This window comes from Hemitrygon akajei, chromosome 13 (assembly GCF_048418815.1).
Source record: "Hemitrygon akajei chromosome 13, sHemAka1.3, whole genome shotgun sequence".
In the NCBI taxonomy this organism is placed as follows: Eukaryota; Metazoa; Chordata; class Chondrichthyes; order Myliobatiformes; family Dasyatidae; genus Hemitrygon; species Hemitrygon akajei.
The window spans coordinates 44,356,818-44,384,708 of record NC_133136.1 but is presented as its reverse complement, the minus strand read 5'-3'; the positions used below and the strand labels follow the sequence as shown (position 1 = coordinate 44,384,708).

The following is a 27,891-nucleotide window of genomic DNA, read 5'->3' as shown; positions in this document are numbered from 1 at the left end:
TGGGCGAGTCCTCTTGACTTAGCTCCTTACTGTCGTGACGTCATCCCGAGCGACGGCGTGCTGTCCGCGACCGGTGGTAGTCGGTAACTGACCTGGTTCCCCGGGGTTCTGTCCTTCCGTCGGAGGTCAGGGCTCGGTTGCTGAAGGAGGAAACGCGCGGGTTGTGAGCGGTGCGGGCAAGACTGTTGGGTTCGCGTTCGGTGCTGGAGCGGCTCGTGGCGAGATGCCTAAAGTCAAGAGGGAGAAGAAGTCGCGTGGCCTCCGGGAGACCGCGGCTGCAGGTGAAGTAGGAGTCCCGGAGAGGCGGGGAGGTTGGATCGTGTGGTGCTTGGCTCTGCCGGAATACGGGGCTGTTACAGAAGAAGTAGGTGTAAAATTAATGCCCCTCTCCAGCCAGCATAAAACTTATGCCCCTCTCCAGCCAGCGTAAAATTTATGCCCCTCTCCAGCCAGCGTAAAACTTATGCCTCTCTCCAGCCAGCGTAAAACTTATGCCCCTCTCCAGCCAGCGTAAAATTTATGCCCCTCTCCAGCCAGCGTGAAATTTATGCCTCTCTCCAGCCAGCGTGAAACTTATGCCTCTCTCCAGGCAGCGTAAAACTTATGCCTCTCTCCAGCTAGCGTAAAACTTATGCCCCTCTCCAGCCAGCGTAAAACTTATGCCCCTCTCCAGCCAGCGTGAAATTTATGCCTCTCTCCAGCCAGCGTGAAACTTATGCCTCTCTCCAGGCAGCGTAAAACTTATGCCTCTCTCCAGCTAGCGTAAAACTTATGCCCCTCTCCAGCCAGCGTAAAACTTATGCCCCTCTCCAGCCAGCGTAAAACTTATGCCCCTCTCCAGCCAGCGTAAAATTTATGCCCCTCTCCAGCCAGCGTAAAACTTATGCCCCTCTCCAGCCAGCGTAAAATTTATGCCCCTCTCCAGCCAGCGTAAAATTTATGCCCCTCTCCAGCCAGCGTAAAATTTATGCCTCTCTCCAGCCAGCGAGTCGGGAACAACAGACTCTTTGCCACCTCTGTCAATCCAACTGGCATTGTTTCCTAGCCCCGGAATATCTATGCCTGTGTCAAACTGGTTTTGTAATGTGTGTTTGGAGACAACTTATGCCTGGGCCTGTTATGCACAGATTTGTTACTAATGCTGAGGACCTACAAGTACTTGGGGGATGCATCTGGATGACAGACTTGAGTGGAGTACCAACACAGAGGCTGTGTACAAGAAGGGCCAGAGTCGCCTCTACTATCCGAGGAGACTGAGGTCTTGGAGTATGCAGGCCTCTTCTTCACATGTTCCACCAATCTCTTGTCCGCAGTACAATCTATGCAGTGGCGTGCTGGGGGAATGGCATCAACACGGTGATGACAGCTGGCTCAATAAAATGATTCTGCTCTGCTAACTTAATTTTATTCTTTCTATTTCTCTTCTAATTATATATGTGTACTTGTAATGCTACTATTACACTGTAATTTCCTGTGGGATCCGTGAGTTATCTATCAATCTCTTATTCATTTCCGTCCAACATTTGTAATGGGATTGTTCCTGTAAACACTTTAATTGTACTGATAGTTTTATTGATGTAGCAAGTTTATGTAGAACATTTCTGTGCCAAATGTAGCAATAGAAAGTTAACAGCAACAGGGAAAGGTGTTTATGTTAAATATACTTGTTTGAGTCCAAGGAATTTGTTGAATGAGTACTTTTCCTTTTTCCAAATGTGAAAGCAGGACTTAAAATCTTAATTGGTTCTGCAAGTTTTAGATAATGTAATTTAAAAAAAAACTTACTTCACACATCTCTTTCAAGCTTTCTTTATCTCTCTTAAATGCATTTCCTCTAATACTTGACATTACTATTTGAGGAAAAATATTCTATCTATGCTTTCCATAACTTCAGAAGCTTCTGTTAAGTTTCCCACAGCATGAACTGCTGAGTAAATAGCCCAGTTTTGTCTAACTAGTCTTTTTTTTTTAGCTCATCTCCTCTAATCCAGGCAGTACACTGAATATATGAGCCATTGAAGAAAAATATACAATATGCTTTCTTTGCTGCCCTGTCTACTTGTGTGTCCTCTTGCAGAGAGCAACGTACTTGGACCACAGGTCACTCTGTACATGGTGTTAAGGGGCTGCCATTACCTGTATATTTTCACCTCGCATTTGACCTTCCAAGGCTCACCAGCCTATAATTTCTTGAATTATCCCTATTGCCCTTCTTGAACAAACACACAATATGGCTTCATTTCAGTTTTGGTGGTGCTAGTGATGATTGTCAAGGCCCCATCAATTCTCCCTCTGTATGTGCTGCCAAAACGACTTTCCAAGTTGCATTATCTCACAAATGTCTGAAGTAATTTTTATCTGCCACTTCCTTGCCCAACTGTCTAACAGAGTTATGTATCCTTAGACAATTGTCTTTGCTATTTGTGTCAATTTTCATGTTTTCTGCAGGTTTATTAATCAGACCATCTACTTTCTCATACATGTCACTTTATAGATTACAAACAGTCTGCTTCTGGTCTACTGAAATTCATTTTTTTATTGCCTTCACTCCATTGTTACATTCTTGTGCCAATTCCACTACTTCTGTGATAGTTTCCCAGTTCTCTAGGCCTAACCAGTTCATCTTCAACCCAAATGTACATTCCCTCCACACTTACGTTCCTTCCTCAAACTAAGACCTACCTAGTTTTCTTTTGCCTACACATCATTCACTTGGCTGAATTTATTCTCACATTAAAACTTAAGGTATTGGAAATCTGGATCAACACACACAAAATGTTGGAGGAACTCAGTGGGTCAGGCAGTATCCATGGAGGATTTTGGTTTAAAATATCAACTGTTCATTGTGCTCCATCGAGGCTGCCTGACTCCCTCCAGCATTTATTATGTGTTGATCCAGGGAATGAAACAGTCTTTCCATGTAAGGCAGCAGTGGTTCCTTTCACTTCATCCGATCTAGTGCACTACCTGTGGCGCTCATGGGGTGGCCCATCCACATCGACGAACAGAAATACAGGTTTGCTGATCATTTTGCAGAACGCCTGCACCTGTGGTCTGCAACTTATGATACTACTCCAATTCTGAACTTCGTCTGTGGCCTCCTGCAATGTTAGAACAAGGAAGATCAGCACATCTTTTGGCTGGGCATGTTGGATTCTGCAACTTTAGAAAACTTGCTCTTTCTGTTTCCTTAAGGACTAGCTATTTTTGCCTGCCAGCTCTCTTCCTTTTTCTATCATATGTCAGGTTAATTTGTCTGTAGTTTCTGCTTTATAAATATTTGTTGTACTGCAAGCTCTACATGCGTGCTAGCTTTGGCAAAATTGGGATTTTTAAAAACTTTTTTGTATTTATAACTTCAGTTTGGTAATGCTTTCCTTAGGTATTGTGTTCAACACTGGAATTGGACAGCATATTCTGAAGAATCCTTTAATTGTGAATAGCATCATTGACAAGGTACAGTAGGCAATATGCCATATTGTTTAGTCCAATGCATATATAATTTAACATTTCCATTTCTAGGTTTTGGAATGTCTTTACATGCATTAAATGATTATTGGTACATAGAACAATAGAGCACAGGAACAGGCTTTTTGCTTCACAATGTTGTGCCAAACTAATTAAGCTAATAATGCCTAAGTAGACAAATCCCTTTTGCCTGCACATCTTCCATTTCCCTCCATTCTCTGCATACTTGTGTGCCTATCTAATAGACTTCTACACACCTCTTTTCTATCTGCCTTTACCACCAACCCTGGCAGCGTATTCTTGGCATTTACCATTTCTGTGTGTATAAACAAACATTGCCCTACATATCTCCTTAGAATTTTTCCCCCTCACCTCAACACTGGAAGGGGAAAAAAAACAACTGCCTATGGTTTTTATAATTTTATAAACCTCTGTCCTTTCTCTACTCTTATCTCATACTTTCTGCTCAGAAAAATATCCTGGTAAACCTCTTCAGCACCCTTTCCTAAGCCTCAACAACTTTACAATGATGAATGCAACACTCTAAGCACAGATTAACCGTGGTTTATAAGCTTCAAACATGAGAAAATCCACAGATGCTAGAAATCCAAAGCAACACACACAAGTTGCTGGAGGAATTCAGCAAGCCAGGCAGCATCTATGGAAAAGAGTAAACAGTCAGCACTTCAGGCTGAGACCCTTCATCAGGACTGGAACATGACTTCCTGACTCTTGAACTTATATGCTTCAATTAATAGAGACAAGCATGCCATAAGCTTTCTTTACCACCCTGTCAACTTGTGCAATCACTTTCAGGGAGCTGGGACATGGGCCCTAAGATTCCTCTGTACATAATATTGTTGAGGGTCATAGCATTAGTGTACCAAATTACACATTTCCCTTTACATTTGATCCCCCAAAGTCAAACACCTCTTTTTATTAAAATCCTTTGTTTCCTCAAGAAACTCATTTGACCAGATCTACACTGCACAGGGCCATGCTGACTCTCCCTAATTTGGTCATGCTTTTACAAATGCTGACAATCCTCTCCAATAGCTTTTCTACCACTGCCTAACTCACCGACGTTTAATTTCCAGGATTATCCATATTTCCCTTCTTGAACAAAGAAACAGTATTAGCTATTCCCAATCCTCCAGGAGTACAGTTATGGCTGGAGAGGCCACAAACATTTTGATCAAGGCCCCAGCAATCTTGTCTCTTGCTTCTTTCAACGACCATTAGACCCTCAGGACTTATCCACCTTAACGTTATTCAAGAGACCCAATACTACCTCTTATCTCAAAATATCCTATCTTATGAGTATGCATAACGTTCTTTTCACTATCTTCTATGCATTCTCCATGGTGAATATCAACACAAAGTACCCATCTAGGATTTTGCCCAAATCCTTGGCCTCCAAACTCATGCTCTTTAGAGGTCCTACTCTAGTTATCCTCTTGCTCTTCATTTATGTATAGAATAACTTGGGAGTTAATGTCTTAGCTGCAATGTGGAATTTAAAAAAGAGAGGAAATAGAATTTATTTAACATTTTAAAATGAATTGATTTGTCATTCAGTGCTCTGCAGATCCATATTTTTAAGTACTCTTGATTGAATAACATTTATTATAGATCACTGCCATGAAGCTAACAATCCAGTTTGTGGTTTACATGACTAGTTGTCCCTCAAAGGATTTGGCAGGGCATACCTTTGAGAGAGCAACCTTGCCTCTTGTCAAACTATGGAGTCTTTTAAGAATATTTTTATATACATAATTAATTTTTTTAAATAATAATTAGGAAGCATAACTTATCTTTGTCTCATGATCCTTCCCGGCTTCACACTTCAAGTCGAATTCAAGAGGCACTTTTTTATTTCACTCATACCGTGGAGTTCCAGTAAGGTAAATCTCTGTACTAAATTGCAGTGATACAGAATTGTGGCAGATGTCTTGGATTTTCTGTTTCGACAACATACACCAGCATATCTCTGAATTTAATTTTAATGGGTGATTGGAATTTCCAACACCAACCTAGGTTTTTTTTTGAATCTGCTATCAATTTTGGATAAATTAGAACAAGTCTTCATTTATCTATTCACAGATCTGGGGATTTAGGGATCATTTATTCCATTTGATATATATAGCAAATAATTGCCAAACTTCTTGAGGTGTACCTTTTAATGGTATGGTATGAATGATTTCACTCCTGAAATAAGCATCTTAAGAAATTGTGACCTCAAGACTTGGAAGGCATTTCTCATTTGAACTGAAAAACACTGTATTTTACTCATGTCCAGAAGAAGAACTTTGCAATCTTTATTTGTTTCCACTAAATTTTAACTCAATGTGTCAAGGTGATTTTGTCACCCTGCTGTTTTGTCCATAAAAGAAAATTGAAATTATAAAGTATGTGCTCCCTGTGCTCATTTATTTCTTCAGTCACCTACATGTTAGCAAGTCAAGCCAAGTAATTAAAAGACCAGCAAAACTGTAAGCAACTGTAACATTTGGCTTATAACAAAACATTGGATTCTCTTAAAAATCATTTCCTTAAAGAGGGAGTACTTGAAGATACATATAAAGAAAATAGATTTGGTTAGTATCTGAACACTGCTGGCCTGGTGCATAAAATAATTATCAGGGATGAAAAGAAGAAATTGTTCAGATTGCGTTTAATAATACATAGTTCATTATTTGTAACTTTTGAGTAGCTTTGCATTTGTAAGCACTTGTACTTCATCTTCGAACAGGTTAGTTTGGCAATCTGGAATATTCCAACAATACATTTAATGTTATATAAAATAATTGCATAGTTTCAACAGTTTATATAGTACATGATATTATGGAATAACTTTTTAATTTTCATTTTTTGTTTCATTAAGACTGCTATTAGACCCACAGATGTCATACTGGAAGTTGGCCCTGGTACAGGTAACATGACTGTGAAGATTCTGGAAAAAGCGAAAAAGGTATGGCAAGGAAAGCAGAACAATGTGCAAGCAAGCTCGCTTTATATAGAGATCAATACTTAATCACTATGGTAGATTTCTGCTTTTTTATTGCACAATATTTATTCTAGGACATTTTACTGCAGCCTTCTATATCTCTATTTTGGTTTCAAACATAGGATATGTTTGTGATTGATTATATTCACTTAAATCACTTTATTTCATTGCTCTGTTGCTTTCCATTGCTTATAGATTTAAGGTTTTATGAATTACATATAGTATTTTTTCACACACTAACCACTTACCTATTCTAAGTTTTGCCCTTGGGCTGTTCTTTTTTGGATTAGACTCCAATATTATTACTTTTTCTGTTTTTGTTTTGTGTGTGGATTAGTTTATGATTAAGTGTGCTTCAATGTCCTGATCCTTTTTAAGCTTTTAAAGTTCTTGGTATCTGACCATCAAGGACATATTCTTGTTTATTTTTCACAAATTAAACTAATTTCACATTTCTAAGCCAGCCTGATCTCTAATAAACATCTTCAGATTTGTTGATGTTCAATGGATTTTAGCATATTATGATAACAATAGTGGTTTTGATTTTTATGTTCACTATAGGTAATTGCTTGTGAACTTGATAGCAGACTTGTTGCTGAACTACAGAAAAGAGTTCAAGGAACGTAAGTCATATAAGTATTTTATATTACTGTACTTAAGTGCCATCATGAATCATGTGGGTGACAATCATTTTCTAAAGAATTTGGATTGCAACTAATGTCGAGTTTTGTCTGCTTTTCTATTTCAAATATATTTTTATTTCTTGTGTAAATTTGTTTCAGACCTGTTGCAAATAAACTTCAAATAATGGTTGGAGATGTGCTGAAGACAGACTTGCCATTCTTTGATGCATGTGTAGCAAATTTACCATATCAGGTAATTTATTACCTTTTTATCAGAAGAGCTCTGTTCCATTACTGTTGAGGATGTACTATGGTTAAGTACTAGTTTTGATCTCTACCTTACTGCTACCAAAAGTTGCAGTGCCAACTTAGATTAGTGAAGATCAGACATGGTGTAGGCAGTAAGTTTTACTTATAAATTAAGTTTATTGACAGGGCAGAAATATTTTGGTAAGCGGGGGGAATGTTCTTGGCATCTGATGAGTGAATGTAATCCATGAGGTTATATTCTGGAACCACTTCTGTTTGCTTGATATCAATGATGCATACATTTCTGGTTGCCCCATTGTAGAAAGGATGTCGAGGCTTTGGAGAATGTGCAAAAGAGGCTGCCTGAATGATGCTTGGATTAGATGGCATGTGCTATAATGAAAGGTCATACAAATGTGGTTGTTTTCTCCAGAGCAGTATAGGCTGATGGGAGATCGGATAGAGGTTTTCAAGATTATGAGAGGCATAGATAGAGTAACAGAAAATATCTCTTTACCAGGGTTGACATTTCTAATATCCAGGGGCATGCATTTAAGGTGAAAAGGGACAATTTCAAAGGAGATGTCAGGGTGGTTTTTTTTCCAGAGAAAGTGGTGGGTGCCTGGAATATCCAGTTTATGCTGGTGGTAGAGACCGAATATAGTAGGAATTGTTAAGAGACATTTAGATAGGCATACGAATGTGAGGAAAATGAAGGGATATGGATATTGTGCAGGTAGAACAGGTTAGTTTAGCTGGCTATTTGATAATTAGCTTGACACAACTGTGGGTTGAAAGGCCTTTTCCTGTGTTATACGCTATTATGTTCTGCATAGTACTAAATGAGACAAAGTCCAGTTTTCTAGATCATCTCGAGGTAGGTCATAGAGCAATAGGGAATGGATAAAGGCCCTTCAGGCCATCCAGTCTAAGCTGACTTTGGTGCCAACCCAGCTAGACCCAATTTCTTGTTCAGTTCTTATATCTCTATACACCACTCCTCCAAGCCCCTTTCCAAATACTACTGTTGTATCTGCCTTAACCATTTCCTCTGACTGCTCCTCAAATCCATTTTAAATCTGCCATCTGTCCTTGAAACCATGCCCCCTGGTTTAAGACTCACCTACTCTGTGGAGAAGACTTAAAATCCACTTTGGCTATGCCTCCCACAATTTTAAACATATTTTTATCAGGTCTTCCCTTATTCGCCGACATATCTCAGTGATAAAAAACCGGAATCTATGCACATGTACTCTCAAATCCCTTAGTTCCATTACCTTGCCATTCATAGGACGTCCCACTCTGTAAAATTTACTTTTTTTTCCAAAAGTTATTTTTTTCAGACAGTATCACGTATATAGTTACCTATATTGAAGTCTATTTGCCATTCTTTGGTCCATTTCCCAACTGATCAAGTTCCCCTATAATCTGTGATAACCACCTTCACTACCAGCAATGTCTCATAATTTTGTGTCATCTTCAAACTTACTGATCAAGCCAGATGCATTCACATCCAATAACAAGTGACCTAACACTAATCCCTGTGGCATAACACTAGTCACCAGCTTCCATTCCAAAAAGCAATCTTCAACTACCACTCAAGCCAATTTTGAATACACCTAACCAGATGCCTATGGATTCCATTGGACCTAACCTTCCATTCCAGCCTATATGCAAGACCTTGTCAAAGGCATTGATAAAGTCCAAATATACATCATCCACTGCCTTATCCTCATCTATCTTTTGATTACCTCTTTGGGAAATATAAACAAAAATGAACACCAGGTATGGCTTTCCACGCACAAAGCCATTCTGACTCCAAATTAAACTCTTATCTCTCCAAATGCTGGTGGATCCTGTCCCTCAGAGTTCCAGTAACTTCCCCACTTCTGTTGTCAGGTTGACTAGTCTTAGTTACCTGGTTTGTTTTTGCTACCCTTAAACAATGGAACACCTAGTTTTTGGGAACATCTCTAGTGATTTATGAGCAAATATCTTAAAGCTAATAGAATTATAGTCACGAGAGCCAAAGGCTCCCTAACTACTCCACCTCAATTACTTGCTCTGCCTTGTTTCCTAAGAGTAGATAATACCAAGTACGGCCCTCTATATACTGACTCAGAGAACCTTCCTGGGCACATTTCACAAATTCCACCCCTTGTATCTAAATTACACCCATAAGGTTTCCCTGAGTGATCTCCCAAGAATGTCATCTGCAAGCACTAATCTTACATCTGCTTTATCAAAAGGGCATCATCCCCGATCATATACCTGTACCTCTGTCTCACCTTTCAACTGTGGTATCTGTATCCTGCCCTTCTCTTGAGCACATTTCTGCCATGGCTATAACATCTCAGTTCTCAGAGCCAATCCAGGCTCTGAGGTTTTAAGCCTTGTGCATTGAAATAAGTGTATTTTAACTGGGTATTGCTTTCCTTCCCTTAATGGTAACAAGGAAGGATGAGCTTATTTTTGCTCACCAGGGAATATTGTGACATGATTTGACAGAGATGTTTAAAAGTATCAAGTCACATAGATGTTTCAGACCATTCCTGTGTTTTGAGGGGATTGGGAATACAAGCACAAATATTATAATTGATGGGAGAGTTTTAAAACAAAGAACCAGAGATTGTTGCTTAAAATGCAAATACAAGGAAATCTGCAGATGCTGGAAATTCAAGCAACACACACAAAATGCTGGTGGAACACGGCAGGCCAGGCAGCATCTATAAGGAGAAGCACTGTCGACGTTTCGGGCCGAGACCCTTTGTCAGGACTAACTGAAGGGAAAGGTACTAAGAGAGTTGAAAGTAGTGGGGGGAGGGGGAAATGTGAAATGATAGGAGAAGACCGGAGGGGGTGGGATGAAGCTAAGAGCTGGAAAGGTGATTGGCAAAAGTGATACAGAGCTGGAGAAGGGAAAGGATCATGGGACAGGAGGCCTCGGGAGAAAGAAAGGGGGAGGGGAGCACCAGAGGGAGATGGAGGACAGGCAGAGTGACTTTCAAATCTCTTAGTATCTTTCCCTTCAGTTAGTCCTGACGAAGGGTCTCAGCCCAAAACGTCAACAGTGCTTCTCCTTATAGATGCTGCCTGGCCTGCTGTGTTACACTAGCATTTTGTGTGTGTTGTTTATTGCTTAAAATGAATCCTTTTTTTTGTATTGTAATTATAGGACAAAACGTTTTTATTAATGTAGTTAAGTAGCTTTGAGCAAGGTAATCTTACATGGCTTAAATAACATCCACATTAGGAAAACATACAGCAGAAGTTGCTTTGCAAGTGTTCCTAATGACGTAGATGCATTGGCTTGATTGTATGCTATGAAAAGTTAATCAGAGTGATGTTTTCATTGGACTAGTTTGTATATTTTTGAAAGGAAATAATGCATTTAGTTTTTGCAGAAAATGAGTTGTAACTTGATTTATTATAATGTTTACAGATCTCCTCACCATTTGTTTTTAAACTACTGCTGCACAGACCATTCTTCAGGTACGCCCTTTTCAGCATTATTTTATAAAATGAAAATACTGGATTATTAGGATACTAGAGGTGTGAAGGAAAATAGGATAAACTGCAAAGTGAAAATGGGGGTGGGGTGGGAGAGGAATACTGGTATTGCTGGAAATCTAATATGACTGATGCAGATGTGATGACTGATACAGATAGAGAAATCAAGTTACCCAAAGTTGTAGAGTTCAATATTGAGTCTAGAAGGCTGCAGCATGCCCAGTCGGATAACAAGATAGCATTCCTCAAGCTTGCATTAGGCTTGACTCTAACGTTGAGGAGACCACAGGCTAATCTATCAGAATGGGATGCTGAAGTAAAGTGGCAGACAGGCAAAAGAAAAATCTGGGTTTCTCTTGTGGTCTGAGATTGTCAGAGATACAGAGATTGTCCACAAAGCAGTCATCAATCTGCATTTGGTTTCTTTAATGCTGACCACAACTTGCACAAGCAGTTTCTATCTATCTATCTGGTACCTAAAATACACAAGCAGGACTACCTTGGCAGACTTATTGTCTCAATCTGTTCTTGTTACTCCTTTCTACACTGATGGTATCCTTCTCGTATTCCATTTCCTTCCATCTTACATCCTTTATGCTTCTGATGCCCTGTGCCATGTTTACCATTTTCAATTCCCTGTTTTCAAGAGGTTTTGGACCATGAATATGTCGTCCCTTTATACCTTCAACCCCTGTCAGGATGGCCTGAGGGCACACCATGTTTTTCTTGAGCAGAGACCCAACACCCCAACAGCTTCTCCATTCAATAGATTTTCTGCAATTTCCACCACCTGCAGTTCTCCTCCACAAACACTTATGCTAAATTTGTTTCTTTATGGAACAGCTTCTCCAACACCATTCACATTTTCCAGATCAAGCATGTAGCTATCAGCACAGGCATGTGCCCAAAGCTGTGCCTGCTGCTTTGTGGGATGTATGGAACAATTTTTGTTTCAGTTTTTACCCCGTCTGCCTGTTCAGCATTTTTTGGGTACGTTGATGTCTGCATTGGTGCTGCTTTATGTACATGCTGAAATTGACAATTATATCACTTTGGCTGTTGATTTCTACCTTACCCTCTCTTTTAAATGGTCAGTCTCTAAATATTTCCTTTCCTTTCCACTGTGTCTTTCTCAGGAGATATGCTAGCTACTAAGATCTGTTACAAGCATACCAAACTCCAATGCTAACCCAATGACTACTCATTCCATCCTGCCTTCTCTGAGGACCCTATTCTCCCAATTTCTCCATCGCTGTCATAACAGATCAAGAATAGTATTCCCTGGTCCTTGTCTTCCACCCCAACAGTTTCCCCATTCAGTAGATTTTCTGCAATTTCCACCACCTGCAAAGAGATCCTGCCACCAGATACTCCTTCCCCTATTTCAGCATTTTGCTATTCCGTTGGGCATTCCCCAGTCCAGCATTCCATTTCCACTAACCACTCCTGTTACGGCATTTTCCTTGCAACTGCAGGTGATGCAACGCACATCCTTTCACCTCATCCCTTCCCACCATGTATGACCAGATAGTCTTCCAAATGAAGTTAGTTACTGCCTGTTAAGTTGCTGGCATCTCTGTCCTTGGCTATCTTCTCTATTATACCTCAGGTGTGATTCAGGGTCCTCATTTCTGCCTCTGGTACAACTCCAAGTTGTTTTTTGGTCTCCCGCATTTCCTCCACCCTTCGGAGGTCCAGTGAAGTGCTGTCTTGATGATGGAGTTGGCCTCTCTTCTCATCACGTGCCCAATCCACCTTCAGTATTTCCTCATGATGATTGTAGCCATATCCTCTAGATGACACTGAAGGCATGGGGAATGGTTGGAGATCTTTCTTGGCCAGAAAATACGGAGGACCTTCCAGAGGCTCATGGTGTGGAATGATGACAGCCTTGGCAAGGTTGCTCTCTGTCACTTGTGTGCCAGCACTCTGACCTGTACAAGAGTATGGACAGAATACAGCTGTGGATGTTGTACCTGGTTGATCCCCATATGCTGTTCATTGATCTGAAGACACTTCCAACTTCGCTGAGTCTGTACTGCATGTCATCATTGGTCCCACCATCTTGCCAAATGATGCTGCCAAGATAGGTGAATCGACCAGAGCTGGGCAAGTCGATGTCATATGCCTTGCCGGGAGGAGGAGACTCGACATTGAAGGTCATGGTCTCAGTCTCTCTGGCTGACTCTGAGTCCAGCCTGTCCACCAAGGGGACACAGGAGCTGATTTTTCTCCTGCATGTGCTGATGTGTATGTGATAGTAATGTGAGGTCATCCACAAACTCAAGGTCTTCTAAAGTAGGAATGGAGGCCATCTTATGCCTCTCTGTCTGTCTTTCTTTGTTTGCCTCATAACCCAATCACCAGGTTAAATAATATCGCCGACATCACACAGCCTTGCCTGCATCCTGTCTTGACTTCAAAGCTCAAATTGCAGCCCCCAGTTGTGCAGGTAAAATTAGCATAGAAACTCTGAATAAGATGGACAGTTTCGTAAGGGATCCCGTATGATCTGAGAATTCCCCGGAGACCCTCCCTGTGGATGCTAACAAAGGCCTCTTTAAAGTCTACAAAATTCAGATACATTTGTCTCTGCCACGCTGTGCACTGTTCTATGATGGTATGTAGCATGAAGATCTGGTCGACACAGCCTCTTTCTCCTGAAACCAGCTTGCTCAAGCACACTTTGATTGCATCCGTAATCCATTGGATGATAACTTTGGTGATAATCTTCCTGGGCACTGACAGAAGTGTGATGCCATGCCAGTTGTTGCAATCACTTGGTACTCCTTTCTTTGGGGATCCTAACAATAACTCCCTCTGTCCAGTCCTAGGGTACTTGTCCCCATTCCCAGATTATAGTAAATAGTGGTGCAGGATGGCTGCTGCAACTTTTGGTTCAGCTTTGAATAGTTCGGGGTTCATATTGCCATGTGCTAGAGCTTTGCTTTTTTTTAATGATTTAATCGCGGCAACAGTCTCTTGGGTGTGATGATGCCAAGGTTCTCTGTTGCCTCTTGTATGTCAGGAGTTCCTCTGATGTTTGTCTATTCAGTAATTCTCTGAAATACTCTGTTCATCAGGTTCTTGCTCTTTCTCAGTTGTCAAAAAAAGACCGTTCTTATCTCTCACATGACTGCGGGTTCTGGCCTGGAACTTTCTGCATACCATTTGTGAACTCTGTATATATTTCTCTGACCACCTTGATTGGCTGCTGCTTTGGCCTCCTGGAAGGTCTTCCATGTAGATTTTCTTATCCTTTCTTCTAAGTCTCTTTCTTGTTAGCTTCAGTGTATGCTTTTTGAAGTTTCACCTTAATTTGTATTGATTTTGCATCTAACACTTTCTTTTTAATTTTCTGTCCTTCTAAGGCTGTCCATGTTTCCTGCTGTATCCATTCTTTCTTCTTCTTTCCGGCTCTGTATCCTAGACAAGCCTCACTGCTGTGAGGCAATCTGTTTCCACATTGTGTCAATCCTGTCTTCTGACACATCCTCATCAAGGTCTGGATTTTTTTCTTGTGCTTGAGTTTCGTCACTGTTACAACAGGGTGATGATCACTTCCTGTATCTGTTCCTCTCTTCACCTTTGCATCCTGTACCATTGATCATTAAATAGTCAATCTGGTTCTTGTCGTGTCCATTGGGTGAGCACCATATCAGTTTTTGGATTTCACAGTGTGGACAGAGGGTCCCTACTATGACCAGATTGTTCATGACACAGAATTCCAGCAGTCTTCCTATTCATCGCTCCACATCAATGCATGACTATGTCAATGATTATGTCATAGTGTGATGTTAACTCTACCTCCAATTGCAGTTGTTCATAGAAGATGTTCATTTCTTCGATGTCACTATCATTAGTTGGAGCATAGCACTGAATCACAGTCATGTTCACCTGCTTCTCTGTCAGGCTGACTCTCATCAGCCTGCTGTTGATCAGTTTCCACTCCAAGCACCTCTCAATGCCTTCCTTCAAAATGACAGCTATGCCATTATGATGCTGACCATCTTCCCTTCCTGAATTTAAAACCAGTTGCTGCCTTTAGTCAGCCAGACCCTGCCTACCCGCTTTCACTGAGGTCCAGTATATGTTAGTTGTAACAACACATTTCTGCAGTTATTTGTGCTAGCTTGCCTGTGTTGTACCTGGTTCATACATTCCAAAAAACAATTTTGATATTGGTCTTGGCAGTGTTCAGGGCTTCCTTCAGCATGCCAATAGTTTCCTCTTGGTTTTCACTACTGTCAATCATGCAAATCCCAAGTGGAGACTCAGGAATACTGTCACACACAGATAGAGAAGGATTTTTCATTGCTCTTTCTGTAACAATTATATTTTGACCAGTCACTTCCAAATGAAGCAGAGATTCTATTGCACTTCCAATCTAGTATATTTGGTGTTCACAATGTAGCCTCCTATATTGGGGAAAACTAAATACAACTTGGTCAATTGCTTTTTGGAACTCCTGTATTTAGTATTTAGTCTGCAGGGCTGAATTTTCCATTGCCTGCCACTTTAACTTCTCATCCTACTCCCACACATGCCTATCAGTTTGATCTCCTATACTGTTAAAGAGGCTTAATGCAAGTTTAAGGAACATACTGTATTTTCTGTTTGAACATGTTGTAGCCTTCTGGATTTGATACTGATTTCTACAATTTTGGATAATTATATTTCTCTATATCAGAATGTGGAAGTGGATACAATAGGGTCTTTTAAGAGCCTCTTAGATCAGTACATGGAGCTTAGAAAAATAGAGGGCTATGGGTAATCCCAGGTAATTTCTAATATAAGTACATGTTCGGCACAGTATTGTGGGCCGAAGGGCCTATATTGTGCTGTAGGTTTTCTATGTTTCTATGATCACCCCCACACCCACTTTACCCATGAACAGCATTTTTGATTCTATATTTCTATATCAGTTTCTATATTCATGTTTCTATTTTCTATGTTTCTATATCAGTCACCTATAAATGATACAGTGGCATGCAAAAGTTTGGGCACCCCTGGCCAAAATTTCTGTTACTATGAATAGTTAAGTGAGTAGATGATGAACTGATCTCCAAAAGTCATAAAGTTAAAGATGAAACATTCTTTTCAACATTTTAAGCAAGATTAGTGTATTATTTTTGTTTTGTACAATTTGAGAGCGGAAAAAAAGGAAAGGAGCACCATGCAAAAGTTTGGGCACCCTAAGAGATTTGAGCTCTCAGATAACTTTTACCCAGGTCTCATACATTAAAGAGCTTGTTAGGGCTATGGCTTGTTCACAAGCATCATTAGGAAAGATCAGGTGATGCAAATTTCAAAGCTTTATAAATACCCTGACTCCACAAATCTTGTCCCAACAATCAGCAGCCATGGGCTCCTCTAAGCAGCTGCCTAGCACTCAAAAATTAAAATAAATGATGCCCACAAAGCAGGAGAAGGCTAAAAGAAGATATCAAAGCGTTTTCAGGTAGCCATTTCCTCAGTTCATAATGTAATTAAGAAATGGCAGTTAATAGGAACGGTGGAGGTCAAGTTGAGATCTGGAAGACCAAGAAAACTTTCTGAGAGAACTGCTGGTAGGATTGCTAGAAAGGTAAAAACCCTCATTTGTCTGCAAAAGACCTTCAGGAAGATTTAGCAGACTCTGGAGTGGTGGTGCACTGTTCTGCTGTGCAGCGACACCCACACAAATATGACCTTCATGGAAGAGTCATCAGAAGATAACCTTTCCTGCGTCCTCACCACAAAATTCAGCGTCCGAAGTTTGCAAAGGAACATCGAAACAAGCCTGATGCTTTTGGAACCAAGTCCTGAAGACTGGTGAAGTTAAAATAGAACTTTTTGGCCACAATGAGCAAAGGTATGTTTGGAGAAAAAAGGGTGCAGAATTTCATGAAAAGAACACCTCTCCAACTGTTAAGCATGGGGGTGGATCAATCATGCTTTTGGCTTGTATTGCACCCAGTGGCACAGTGAACATTTCACTGGTAGAGGGAAGAATGAATTCAATTAAATACCAGCAAATTCTGGTAGCAAACATCACACCGTCTGTAAAAAAAAAAGCTGAAGATGAAAAGAGGATGGCTTCTACAAGATAATGATCCTAAACACACCTGAAAATCCACAATGGACTACCTCAAGAGGCACAAGCTGAAGGTTTTGCCATGGCCCGCACAGTTACCTGACCTAAACATTATTGAAAATCTGTGGATAGACCCCAAAAGAGCAGTGAATGCAAGACAGCCCAGGGAATCTCAAAGAACTAAAAGCCTTTTGCAAGGAAGAATGCGCGAAAATCCTCCAAACAAGAATTGAAAGACTCTTATCTGGCTACAGAAAGCATTTACAAGCTGTGATACTTGCCTAGAGGGGTGTTACTAAGTACTGACCATGCAGGGTGCCTGAACTTTTGCTTTGGGCCCTTTTCCTTTTTTGTGATTTTGAAACTGTAAAAGATGGAAATAAAAAAGTAATCTTGCTTAAAGTATTAAAGTAATGTGTCATCTTTAACTTTGTGTCTTTTGGAAATCAGGTCATCTTTTACTCGCTTTGCTATTCACAGTAACAGAAATTTTGACTAGGGGTGCCCAAGCTTTTGCATGCCACTGTAACTACCTCAGGCCTGTGTGTCCTTTCTCACCCCATTTTCTATTTCTTGAGAGTGGAGGGCATATATGTCAGTCTAACCTGTGAAGTGTGTCTTCCTGCTCTGCTTTTCATCACTCCTTCATTTTTTTTCTCCATTCCTTTGTTTCTGTTCATTTGCCTATGTCTCAATCTCTGTTACCATTCGCTCATTGACAAGATCAACATCAGAGACATCCCCCACCCCTCCAGCACCCACCCTGCAGTTTAACAAACTTCTTTTGTTTCCTTCCCAGTTCTGATGAAGGGTCTTCAACCTAAAACATTAGCTCTCCTTTCCCACGCATGTAGTCTGATCTGCTTAATATTTACAGCATTTTGTTTCTATTTTGGGCAAAAATTATCTGCCCTAAAGCAGTTAGCATAAAGATACAAATAGATATTTGAAGATATGTTGAAAATTTTAGGGTGAGCTTGATAAAAGGTGGAGGGGAAGGGGTAATGCCAGTGCTCTGTACTACATTGCTTCTGTGGATGACTTTTGTACTATTAACAACTGCTTAAAAAGGTCAAGTTTGATAGGTCCTCTTTCAGTAAAACTGAGCAGAAGGAGGTGTTGCAGTCATTGAAGTGGTAAGTAGGTCTTGTTTTTATTTACATTGATAAATGAATTGATCCATTTCTATTTACAGGTGTGCAGTATTAATGTTTCAACGTGAATTTGCTCTTCGACTTGTTGCAAAGCCAGGAGATAAGCTATACTGCAGGCTCTCAATCAACACACAACTACTTGCACGTGTTGACCATCTAATGAAGGTTACGATCAGAATTATTGTACTCAGGTGTTTGTTACTTGATGTATGGATATGTTTAATATGCCAAATCAGGACAATATTTTGTCTTTGCACTGTGCTTCCCTTCCATCACTTATCTATTACTGTTAACATATTTTCTTATAAACTGTGCGGTTAGTTTTTAATCCAGTTCTTGTCAGACATGATTGGATATTTTCACTGGAGATGTACAGTATCCTGGTATTGTCAGCAAATTTCATTCTTTTTAAGCTTGTGTTTTTATACCGTACATCAAGTGTTACTCAGGTATTTGCACCAGCAGACAGCTCTGTGAATTTCCAACTGGAGCCACATGAGGTCCCCTAATTAACATCCCTTCCAAAAGTAGTGCATACGTGCAGCATTTCTACCATTCATTGGTAATGTGCTGCAGTTTCGAAATTAAGTGTTTACATATTTGAAGCAGCAATAGACTTTGTGACTAGTTCAAAGAACAGTGCTACCAAGTGAATCCTAGGGTGTTATACTTCAGTTGTACAAAGCTACAAAATCACTTGCAAGTTAATATCATTTTTTCTTTGTCTAGGTTGGAAAAAACAACTTCAAGCCTCCACCTAAAGTAGAATCAAGTGTGGTTAGAATAGAACCAAAGAATCCACCGCCACCAGTTAACTTCCAGGTGAAATTTGATTCGTATATTTTACATGTTGTATATTCAATGATCTACTAATACAGTACCTTGAAAAAGTATTTTGCCCCCACTACTGTTTTCTGATTGTATTGTCTGGTTTTCTAAATTTAAAATACATTGAAGCAGTATTTTTTGAACTAATCTATAAAACATTGTGCATCGTGTTAAGTCGAAAGAAACATTCCAAAACCTGTCAACAATTTACTAAAAATTAAAAACCAAAATAGGGGCTGAAAAGGTATTGATCCCCTGTTAATTACTGCACTAACTTTCCTCAAGTGCAATACTATATATTACCTTACCAACTCACCTAATTTGTTGATGTAGGAAATTGGAGGATCACCTGAATAAATACCCCTGTCTGTAAGGTCCAAAAGCATGGTATATTTTCAATAAACAAAACCCAAAATGAAGACAAAAGACATGGAGTTCAATGCAGACCATCATGAAAAAGTGTTAAAATAGGAAACCACAGCCACACTGCCTAGGCCACCCTTCTAAACTTAGTCACTGATGAAGAATGGCATTTGTAAGAGCGACTACAGTGATGCCCACAGTCACTCTGAGGGAGCTGCATAAGTAAGTGGCTGCAACTAGAGATGAAGTTCATTGCTCCACAATCTCTAAGCCCTTGCACAGCAAGTGTATTTATAGAAGAATGCCAAGGAAGAAGCCTTGGCTAAAAGAAGCATATCCTTCTCTGTAAAGACTTTGCAACATATCACTTAGAAGATACTGTAAAGATGTGGAAGAAGGTCTTGTGGTCAGATGAGACTAAATGGAACTTTATGGTCTTAACACTAAGTGGTATGTGTGGATCAGCCACTTAACACCATCCCTACTGTAAAGTGTGGTGTAGATAGCATCATGCTATGGGGATGCTTTTCAGCAGCAGGGACTGGAAATCTGGTCAGGATTGATGGAAGATGAATACTGCTACATAGAGTCATAGAGAAGTACCACACAGAAACAAGCCCCTTTGGCCCATCTAGTCCATGCCAAAACCAATTAAACTGCCTACTGACCCTCTGAGTGAAGAAGTTTCCCCTCATGTTCCCCTTAAACTTCTCACCTTTCACCATTAAGCTCTAACCTCTGGTTGTAGTCTCACCCAATCTCAGTGGAAAAAGCCTGCATCCATTTACCCTTTCTATACCCTTCATAATTTTGTATACCTTTATCAGATCTTATCTCTGTTTTTCTACGTTTTAAAGAATACAATCCTAACCTATTCAATCTTTCCTTATAACTCTGGTCCTCCAGACTTGGCAACAACCTTGTAAATTTTCTCTGCACTCTTTCAACCTTGTTTGCATCTTTCCTGTAGGTAGGTGACCAAAATTACAGACAATACTCCAAATCAGGCCTCAGCAATGTCTGATACAGCTCCAATATACCATCCCATCCTCTGTACTTAATACATTGAATTATAAAGGGCAATGTGCCAAAAGCTTTCTTTAGGACTCTATCTACCTGTGACACCACTTACAACTAATTGTGTACCCGTATTCCCAGATCCCTTTTGCTCTATCACACTCCTCAGTGCCTTACTGTTCACTTTGTAAGACCTACCCTGGTTGGTCCTACTGAAGTGCAAAATTTCACAATTCTCTGCATTAAATTCCATCTGTGATTTTTCAGCCCATTTTCCCAGCTGATGCAGATCCCTCTGCAAGCCATGATAGCCTTCCTCGCTGTTCACTACACCCCCAATCTCGGTGTCACTTGCAAATTTGCTGCTGCAATTAACCACATTATCATCCAGATCATTGATATAGATGACAGATAATAAAGGACCTAGCACCAGTTCCTAGAACACATCACTAGTCACAGACCTCCAGTCAGATAGGCAACCGTCTACCACTCTCTGGCTTCTCCCACAAAGCCAATATGTAATCAAATTTACTACCTCGTCCTGAATGCTGAGCGACTGAACCTTCTTGACCAGCCTCCCATGCGGGACCTTGTCAAATGTCTCACTGTAGTCCATGTAGACAACATACACTTAACTGGTAACTTCCTCAAAAATCTCTTAAGATTGGTTGGTCATGACCTACCATGCATGCTGAATATCCTCAGTCCATGCCTATCCAAAAACTTACATATCCTGTCCCTTAGAATGCCTTCCAATAAACTTACCACAACTGCTGTCAGATTCACCAGCCTAAATTTCCTTGTTTCTGTTTGGAGCCTTTTTTAAACTGTGGTACATTGGCTATCTTCCAATCCTCTGGTACCTTTCCTGATGCTAAGAATGTTTTAAATATCTCTCCTAGGGTCCTGGCAATTTCTGCATTTGCCTCCCAGTGTCTGAGGGAACACCTTATCAGGCCCTGGAAATGTATCCATCCTGATTTGCCTCAGGGTAGCAAATACCTTCTCTTCTGTAATCTGTACAGGATCCATGAAGTTGATTCTGCTTTGCCTCACTTCTGTACACTCATTATCCATCTCCCAAATAAATACAGATGCCAAGAATTAATTTAAGATTTTCCCCATCTGTTTTGGCTCCACCCATGGATTATCATTCTGGTATTCCAGAGGATCTATTTTGTCGCTAGCAATCCTTTTGCTCTTAACCTACCTGTAGAATATCTTGGGATTCTCCTTCATCTTGTCTGCTGGAGCAACTTCATGCCTTCGTTTAGCCTTCCTGATTTCTTTCTAAGTATTCTCTTGAGAGATCCTGGATAAAATACTTGCTAACTTAAACTGGCAAGGAAGTTTATCTTTCAGCAAGACAATGACCCAAAGCACACTGCCAGAGCAACCATGGGGTGGCTTCAAATGAAGAAAATTGATGTCCTTTTGTGACCCAATCAAGCATCTCAGGCAAGATCTCAAAGTTGCTGTCCACAAGTGCTCCCCAACTAACCTGGCACAGCTTGAGCAACTTAGCAAAGAGGATTGGGCAAATCTTGCTCCCTCATGTTGTGCAAAGCTAATAGAGACATATCCAAAAAGACTACTGGCTGTAATAGTTACAAAAGGTGTTAAGTACAAAAGGAGATGGATAGGTGAAACTGGGAGGGGGTGAAGTAAAGAGCTGGGAATTTGATAGGTGAAAGAGATACAGGGCTGGAAGAAGGAGAATAGGAGAGGACTGAAGGCCATGGAAGAAAGAAAAGGGAGGGGGAGCACCAGAGGGAGGTGATGGGCAGGCAAAGAGATAAGGTGAGAGAGGGAAAAGGGGATGGGGAAAGGCGAGGGAGGGGGGGAGCATTACCAGAAGTTCAAGAAATCGATATTCAAGCCATCAGGTTGGAGGCTACCTAGACGGAAATACAAGGTGTTTTTCCTCCAAACTGAGTGTGGCTTCATTGTGACAGAGGCCATGTGTTTCACCTATCACCTTATGTTTCTCCCTCTCCTCCCCCCCACCTTTTAAATCTACTCCTCAACTTTTTTTTCTGCTGAAGGGTTTCGGTCCAAAACGTCAACTGTCCTCTTTTCCATAGATGCTGCTTAGCCTGCTGAGTTCCTCCAGCATTTCAGAATTAGAATCAGGTTTATTATCACCGCCATGTGACATGAAATTTGTTAACTTAGCAGCAACAGTTCAATGCAATACATAATCTAGCAGAGAAAAAAAATTAATCAATTATGTATATTGAATTACTTTTAAAAAGAGCAAAAACAGAAATACTGTATATTTTTTTTAAAAGGTGAGGTAGTGTCCGCAAAGATTCAGTGTCCATTTAGGAATCAGATGGCAGAGGGGAAGAAGCTGTTCCTGAATCGCTGAGTGTGTGCCTTCAGTGTTTCAACAGCTAACAAAGTTCTGCTTCCAGTTTTGTCAGTTGTCAAGTTTTTCGTTGTTTCTGATTGCAATCAGAAATGCAATTATCAAAAATTAAATGACTATTATTAAACATGTATAAATATTAAATCAACTAAAAACACTTGAAAATGTAATTAGAACAATATTTTAAAAAGTGGACCTAATTTTCCCATTCAAATGAATAGGATCATGAATCCTGTACACAGAACTCTGGAGGGTACTGCAACGGAGCATGGGCTTTCATTGTCAGAGCTTGCATGTTCACAGAGGAATCCTGAATCTTTCAGAGTAGTGAAGAACATGTGGGATTGACATGTATTTCCCAGCAAAATCTGGGCCATTATTTAATCCTGTTTTTTAAAAAGTTATTTTGAGCGATTGGGCTGTTTAATCATATTGTTGATAGGACAACACAAATTGCTGTTCACCCTCTTGTTGAGGAAAATTAGCAAAAGATTTATTGCCAAAAATAACCCAGTGTTGGAACTACACATCTGAGGAAAGCAGTTCCATACCACTATTACATAGTATACCAATATTCACCATCAATGTTACATGTAGGTAAAATGGCAGACTACGGTAAATACATTTTTAAATTTGTGAATTTTTTTCTCCAATGTTCAAGATTGATTTAAATAATTTGCTTTTTAGCTCATTAGCTCTGATCATTTTATTGCCACAATGTAAGCAATGCAACAGGAACTGTAAGGATGGATTTGTAAAAATTTAGCTCAAGTTCTGACTGTAGTACTGCTTCCTGGTTTTGCTAGCCCTTTGCTCACTTACTATGATATGACTGGTTTTTTCCACAATTGGTGGGACCTTTCCATGCAGATTGGTTATCATCAGGAATTCAGTTGGTGGGAAAAGTGTTCTTAAATATATCCCTTCTATCTTATGAATTGCAGCATTTATCATTGGGGCATATTTATCTTCTGGTGTTTATTAATGCAAAACCTCAATATTTCATATGGCTTCCATCATGTGAAATTGTATTGTGATTTAGATGAGTGATGAATGGTTCCTCTGAGCCAGTAGGTTTGATAATTCTAAGATTACTTGTGAAAAAGTTATTACCTTCCAATTCGTAAATCTTCCTTTTATTCAATACTAGGAATGGGATGGTCTGGTCAGGATAGCATTTGTGAGAAAAAACAAGACTCTAGCTGCAGCTTTTAAGTAAGTATTTTGATATTTGAATTTCTTTTGAAGGGGAAAATAACACTTTGCTTATATATTGTAATAAAAGTAATGTACAAGCAGATTTCATTAAAATGGTTTTGTTCATAATTTTTGTTTTCAGTTTTCTTAGTTAATGTACTTGATTGCTTGTGCATCTACATTCAGTTTGATGCTTCAAAGAAACTTGGTCTGTTAAAATTTATCTGTGTTTACTCATAGATCTAGTGCAGTTGAACAGTTGCTGGAAAAAAATTACAGAATACACTGTTCTTTGCATAATGTTGTAAGTATAAAAGTTGTATTTTGGTTTTGGTATACAATTGCCATAATAGTTAATTAATGTTATAAAATAATTTTCAGACTTTTTAAACTAATGTGACCAGTTACAAAATCTGTTCATATAATAGTTAATTCTATAGGCTATTATCTTGTTCATTTCTGTCCTATAAGTCTTAGTATGGACAAAACCAACCCAATTATTGTGTGTGCATGTCAAGAATCACTATTAACAAAAATCAAAATTCATCTTGAAAATGAACATGTCCGATATAAAACAATTACTTTAAAGGTTATGTACAAATCCCAACAGTTAAAGCTTTAAATATTGAATACACACTCATTGTTCAGATTACTGTTTGCTGTAGGAAATTCCAGAAAACTTTAATATTACTGAAAAAATCCAGAAAATCCTAGAAGAAACTGAATGCAGTGAAAAACGGGCTCGAACGATGGACATAGATGACTTCATGAGGTAACTGGAAATTACTAAATTTGGCATGATTATAAATATGCATGAGCTTCATCCTCTTAATTCATAGCAATTTTGCCTTCCTTCTCAGACCAAGTAACGTACAATTATTTGAGGTACCTGAGTAAATGAGTAACATCTGCCCATTGGTATGGAATACAGTGGATTCTGGTTAATTGGGGGAGCCGTTCATTTGGGGCAACTCTTAAAGCACAAAAACTAGTTGAGAAAATTGCCAGAATTCCCTTTAATATTTGGAACATTTATGCTGCTTAATTGGGGCAGACTTGCCAAACAGGTTCTAAGTAGCATCATTCACACGCACTTGTGTGGTTGTTAAGACATGCTTATTGCAAAGTTTTTAAGTGTCATTTGTGTGTGTTTGTGTTCAAAAAGCAGGTAGTTGGTGAGAAATAAGCAGTAAGACATTCTGAGCTGTTTGCTCAATGCGGTTTCAGGCATTCAGGCTTGGAGATGCCAGAAAGGGAGTGAAAATGAAATGTCACTACTTCAAGTTAGCATCTAAGAATTTGAAGTTATCAACAGTCACACATTACAATGAAAATTCTTTGATAACATTGTATGAAGGCAGTCCATTTTCTGCACCAGTTATCTCAGAATCAGGTTTATTATCACTGGCATGTGACGTAAAATTTGTTAACTTAGCAGCAGCAGTTCAATGCAATACATCTTTTGTTTGTTGCATAGACTGGATGAATTCCTCTGTTGATGACTACAAGGAACTAATAGTTTTATAGTACTATTGATGGTGTTCTAATTTGTTCTGTATTTACTTTAACTACATAAATCGTTACTGAGTTTGTCTTTTTCTATACCTTTTTTTAAAACTATTTCCATGAAACTTTGGCTTATCAGGGTAGCTGCTTAATTGGGCCAAAAATGCACTGGTCCTAATGAGTCCCAGTTAACTGCAATCCACTGTATTTGGAATAATTTTTTAATTGTGTTACAGAATTTTAGAAGATGACAGCATGGGAACCAAACCCATGTTTTGTGTTTTTTTTTGTTGGTCTGGAGGTTCTGTTAACTTTTGTGGTTATGCTTTAATAGAATATTATCAACTGCATTTTGTACATTTTTATAGTTTTAATGTTTGTAATTAAGTTTTAATATTTAGAAAAATCTGTGTTTTCTATTTACTACTATTGATTGCAGTAAATTTGTTTTCTAAAATGTTCACATTTCTTGTACTTAAACTTAGATAAAATACTCTCCAAGAGAGAGAAATGTAGAGAAACAATTTCATTCCACTCAGGTAATGTTTCTGTTTTCTTCTGCAGTTTGCTTCATGGTTTCAATTCACATGGAATCCACTTCTCATGAGAGTATTTTCTGCAACTTGACTGTTTGCTAGATAGTTTCTATTTTTTGTTACAGTATTGAGATGTACAATCATTTGGGAGTTTTAGATTAAGTAAAACTGAAGCTTCCTTTGTACATGACTGCAGCTTACTGTAAGTTTGCACAGGTATGCCCAGTTCTGGAAGTAGATATATAATATCTGAACAATATTAACATGGAACATATGCTAATTTTAAATTTGTATATTTGTATGTATTTTATAATAGCTTGTCATATATAAAGTATGTGTAGTAAGGTAGCAAAATAGTTTCAAAACTTAAGTTTAAAGAAAAACTAATTTCTTGTGGCTTTTTTCCATAACTGTAATAGTCCCACTGGTATTTGTTGTATTTCTTTCAAATCCAAGAATGCAATTCTAGATTTGGGTTAAGGAATAAAGTTGGGCAACTTGGTATAGCAGATAAGTTGATGATCAATGGATTTATTGTAGTTATGGAAGAGTAACTAAGCAAATGGCTCTTAACCTGTAGGGATATAATTTGACCAACGAAAGCAGTGAGAAACCAAAGAATATTGGAAATAAATGCAAGAATCACCCATTTGAGAAGCTATGCCTTGTAGGAATATATTACCAGATTGGCCAGGGCAACAACATTCTGAGCATTGAACTCCATTCACAACTGTTTAATACTTGGTATGGTCTAAAAAGGAATTCTATGAAGTTGAAAACCAGGAAGCAGACCTGACACTTTATACACAGATGTTAAGACTGCACAAGATACTTTGTAACATAAAATGTTTTGCTGAAGCTGCTTGGGCCATTATTTTGGCTACAGCTAAGATATTATTACGCCATGATAGGGATAATGAAGGCATAATTGGAAAGATTGAGAGCCAGATTTGCAGTACATCTTGAGTGGATTTGTGGACTTCAAGGATGTGCCAAAACTAGAGAATTTTAGAAAATATAATTTAGTTGAAAACAAAATTAAAGCTTTGAACAACTTTTATTTCCTTTTAAAGTTGATCAATCTATGAATGACTATGGTGGTGTTGTGAAATTGGATACCAGTCAATAGTAGAGATAGGAACATCCATTTGTTTAAAATGTACGGGCCATTCCCAGGTTAAGTGGCTGACTTGTGGACAGATCCTAAATAAAGAACTTTTATAATAAATTCAAATATATACATTCATTTCTATCAAATGGCAGAAATAGTTTTCTTTCTTGCCCTCCTTCCCCTATCTTATGTGGTTCTAATGCCATTTATTACACTTCTGTGGAGGTGTGGTCTGTATAGTGATCGGATGGTGTATTTTCCAACCTGGGTTCAAAATTAGCTTGTGGGCACCTGTAAAAACATAATGATTGTTACATAGAGATGGCCTGTAAACCACAAAGCCACATGCTTGTTTGCTGGCATGGATACACTGCCCAGTGACATCTTTGTAAATTACTTTTGATTCTACCATATTCAATTATGGAAGTACTAACGTATACAACATGGTGATAAGCACAAATTGATAGGTTCAACTGAACCAGTTCACTAACTCACACGCAGAAGTAGTAATCACATTCTTCTCAAATTACTTTCCTCCTACACACCACGATTGTTATTGTGTGTGACAAGCCAACTTGTGAATTCTAAATTTCAACAAACTTTTAAACTGAAGATCTGATGCTTAAATTGTCAATGTAAACTTGTGTAATTGATGAAATTTGTTAGAATTGGGAGATTTGAAATAAAAATTTAAACTTGCTTGTTCTGTATCTTAACTGCAATTATTTTCCATCATCATTAGTCCAACCTGAGCATTTCCGTTGAACTGCACATAGGCTATCAGTCAGTTGGTTTCATCAACAGATGTTCCTTTTGTTGTCTCATCCATCTCTCTGCCAACCCCTCTTTAGCTTAATACTGACATTTTTTTTGCT

At 39.1% G+C, this 27,891-nt stretch overlaps 1 protein-coding gene across 2 annotated transcripts; it reads left to right on the top strand.

Annotated features, from left to right (window-relative positions):
- Nucleotides 1–45: 45 nt before the first annotated feature.
- On the top strand, nt 46–27,715 carry dimt1l (DIM1 dimethyladenosine transferase 1-like (S. cerevisiae)). 2 transcript variants are annotated; one of them, XR_012101257.1, is made up of 12 exons: nt 46–281; nt 3,383–3,456; nt 6,353–6,439; nt 7,037–7,098; nt 7,258–7,351; nt 10,790–10,839; nt 18,129–18,252; nt 18,817–18,909; nt 23,817–23,881; nt 24,104–24,167; nt 24,512–24,635; nt 25,934–27,715. XR_012101257.1 is itself a non-coding variant. In XM_073064509.1 (12 exons), the coding sequence occupies exons 1-12, from the start codon at nt 224–226 to the stop codon at nt 25,974–25,976; spliced, it is 921 nt and encodes a 306-aa protein (XP_072920610.1). In that variant the 5' UTR covers nt 46–223; the 3' UTR covers nt 25,977–27,715. The 2 variants fall into 2 exon arrangements, 1 of the variants encoding a protein (XP_072920610.1); XM_073064509.1 differs by having other exon boundaries at nt 24,529–24,635.
- The last annotated feature ends 176 nt before the right edge of the window (nt 27,716–27,891 follow it).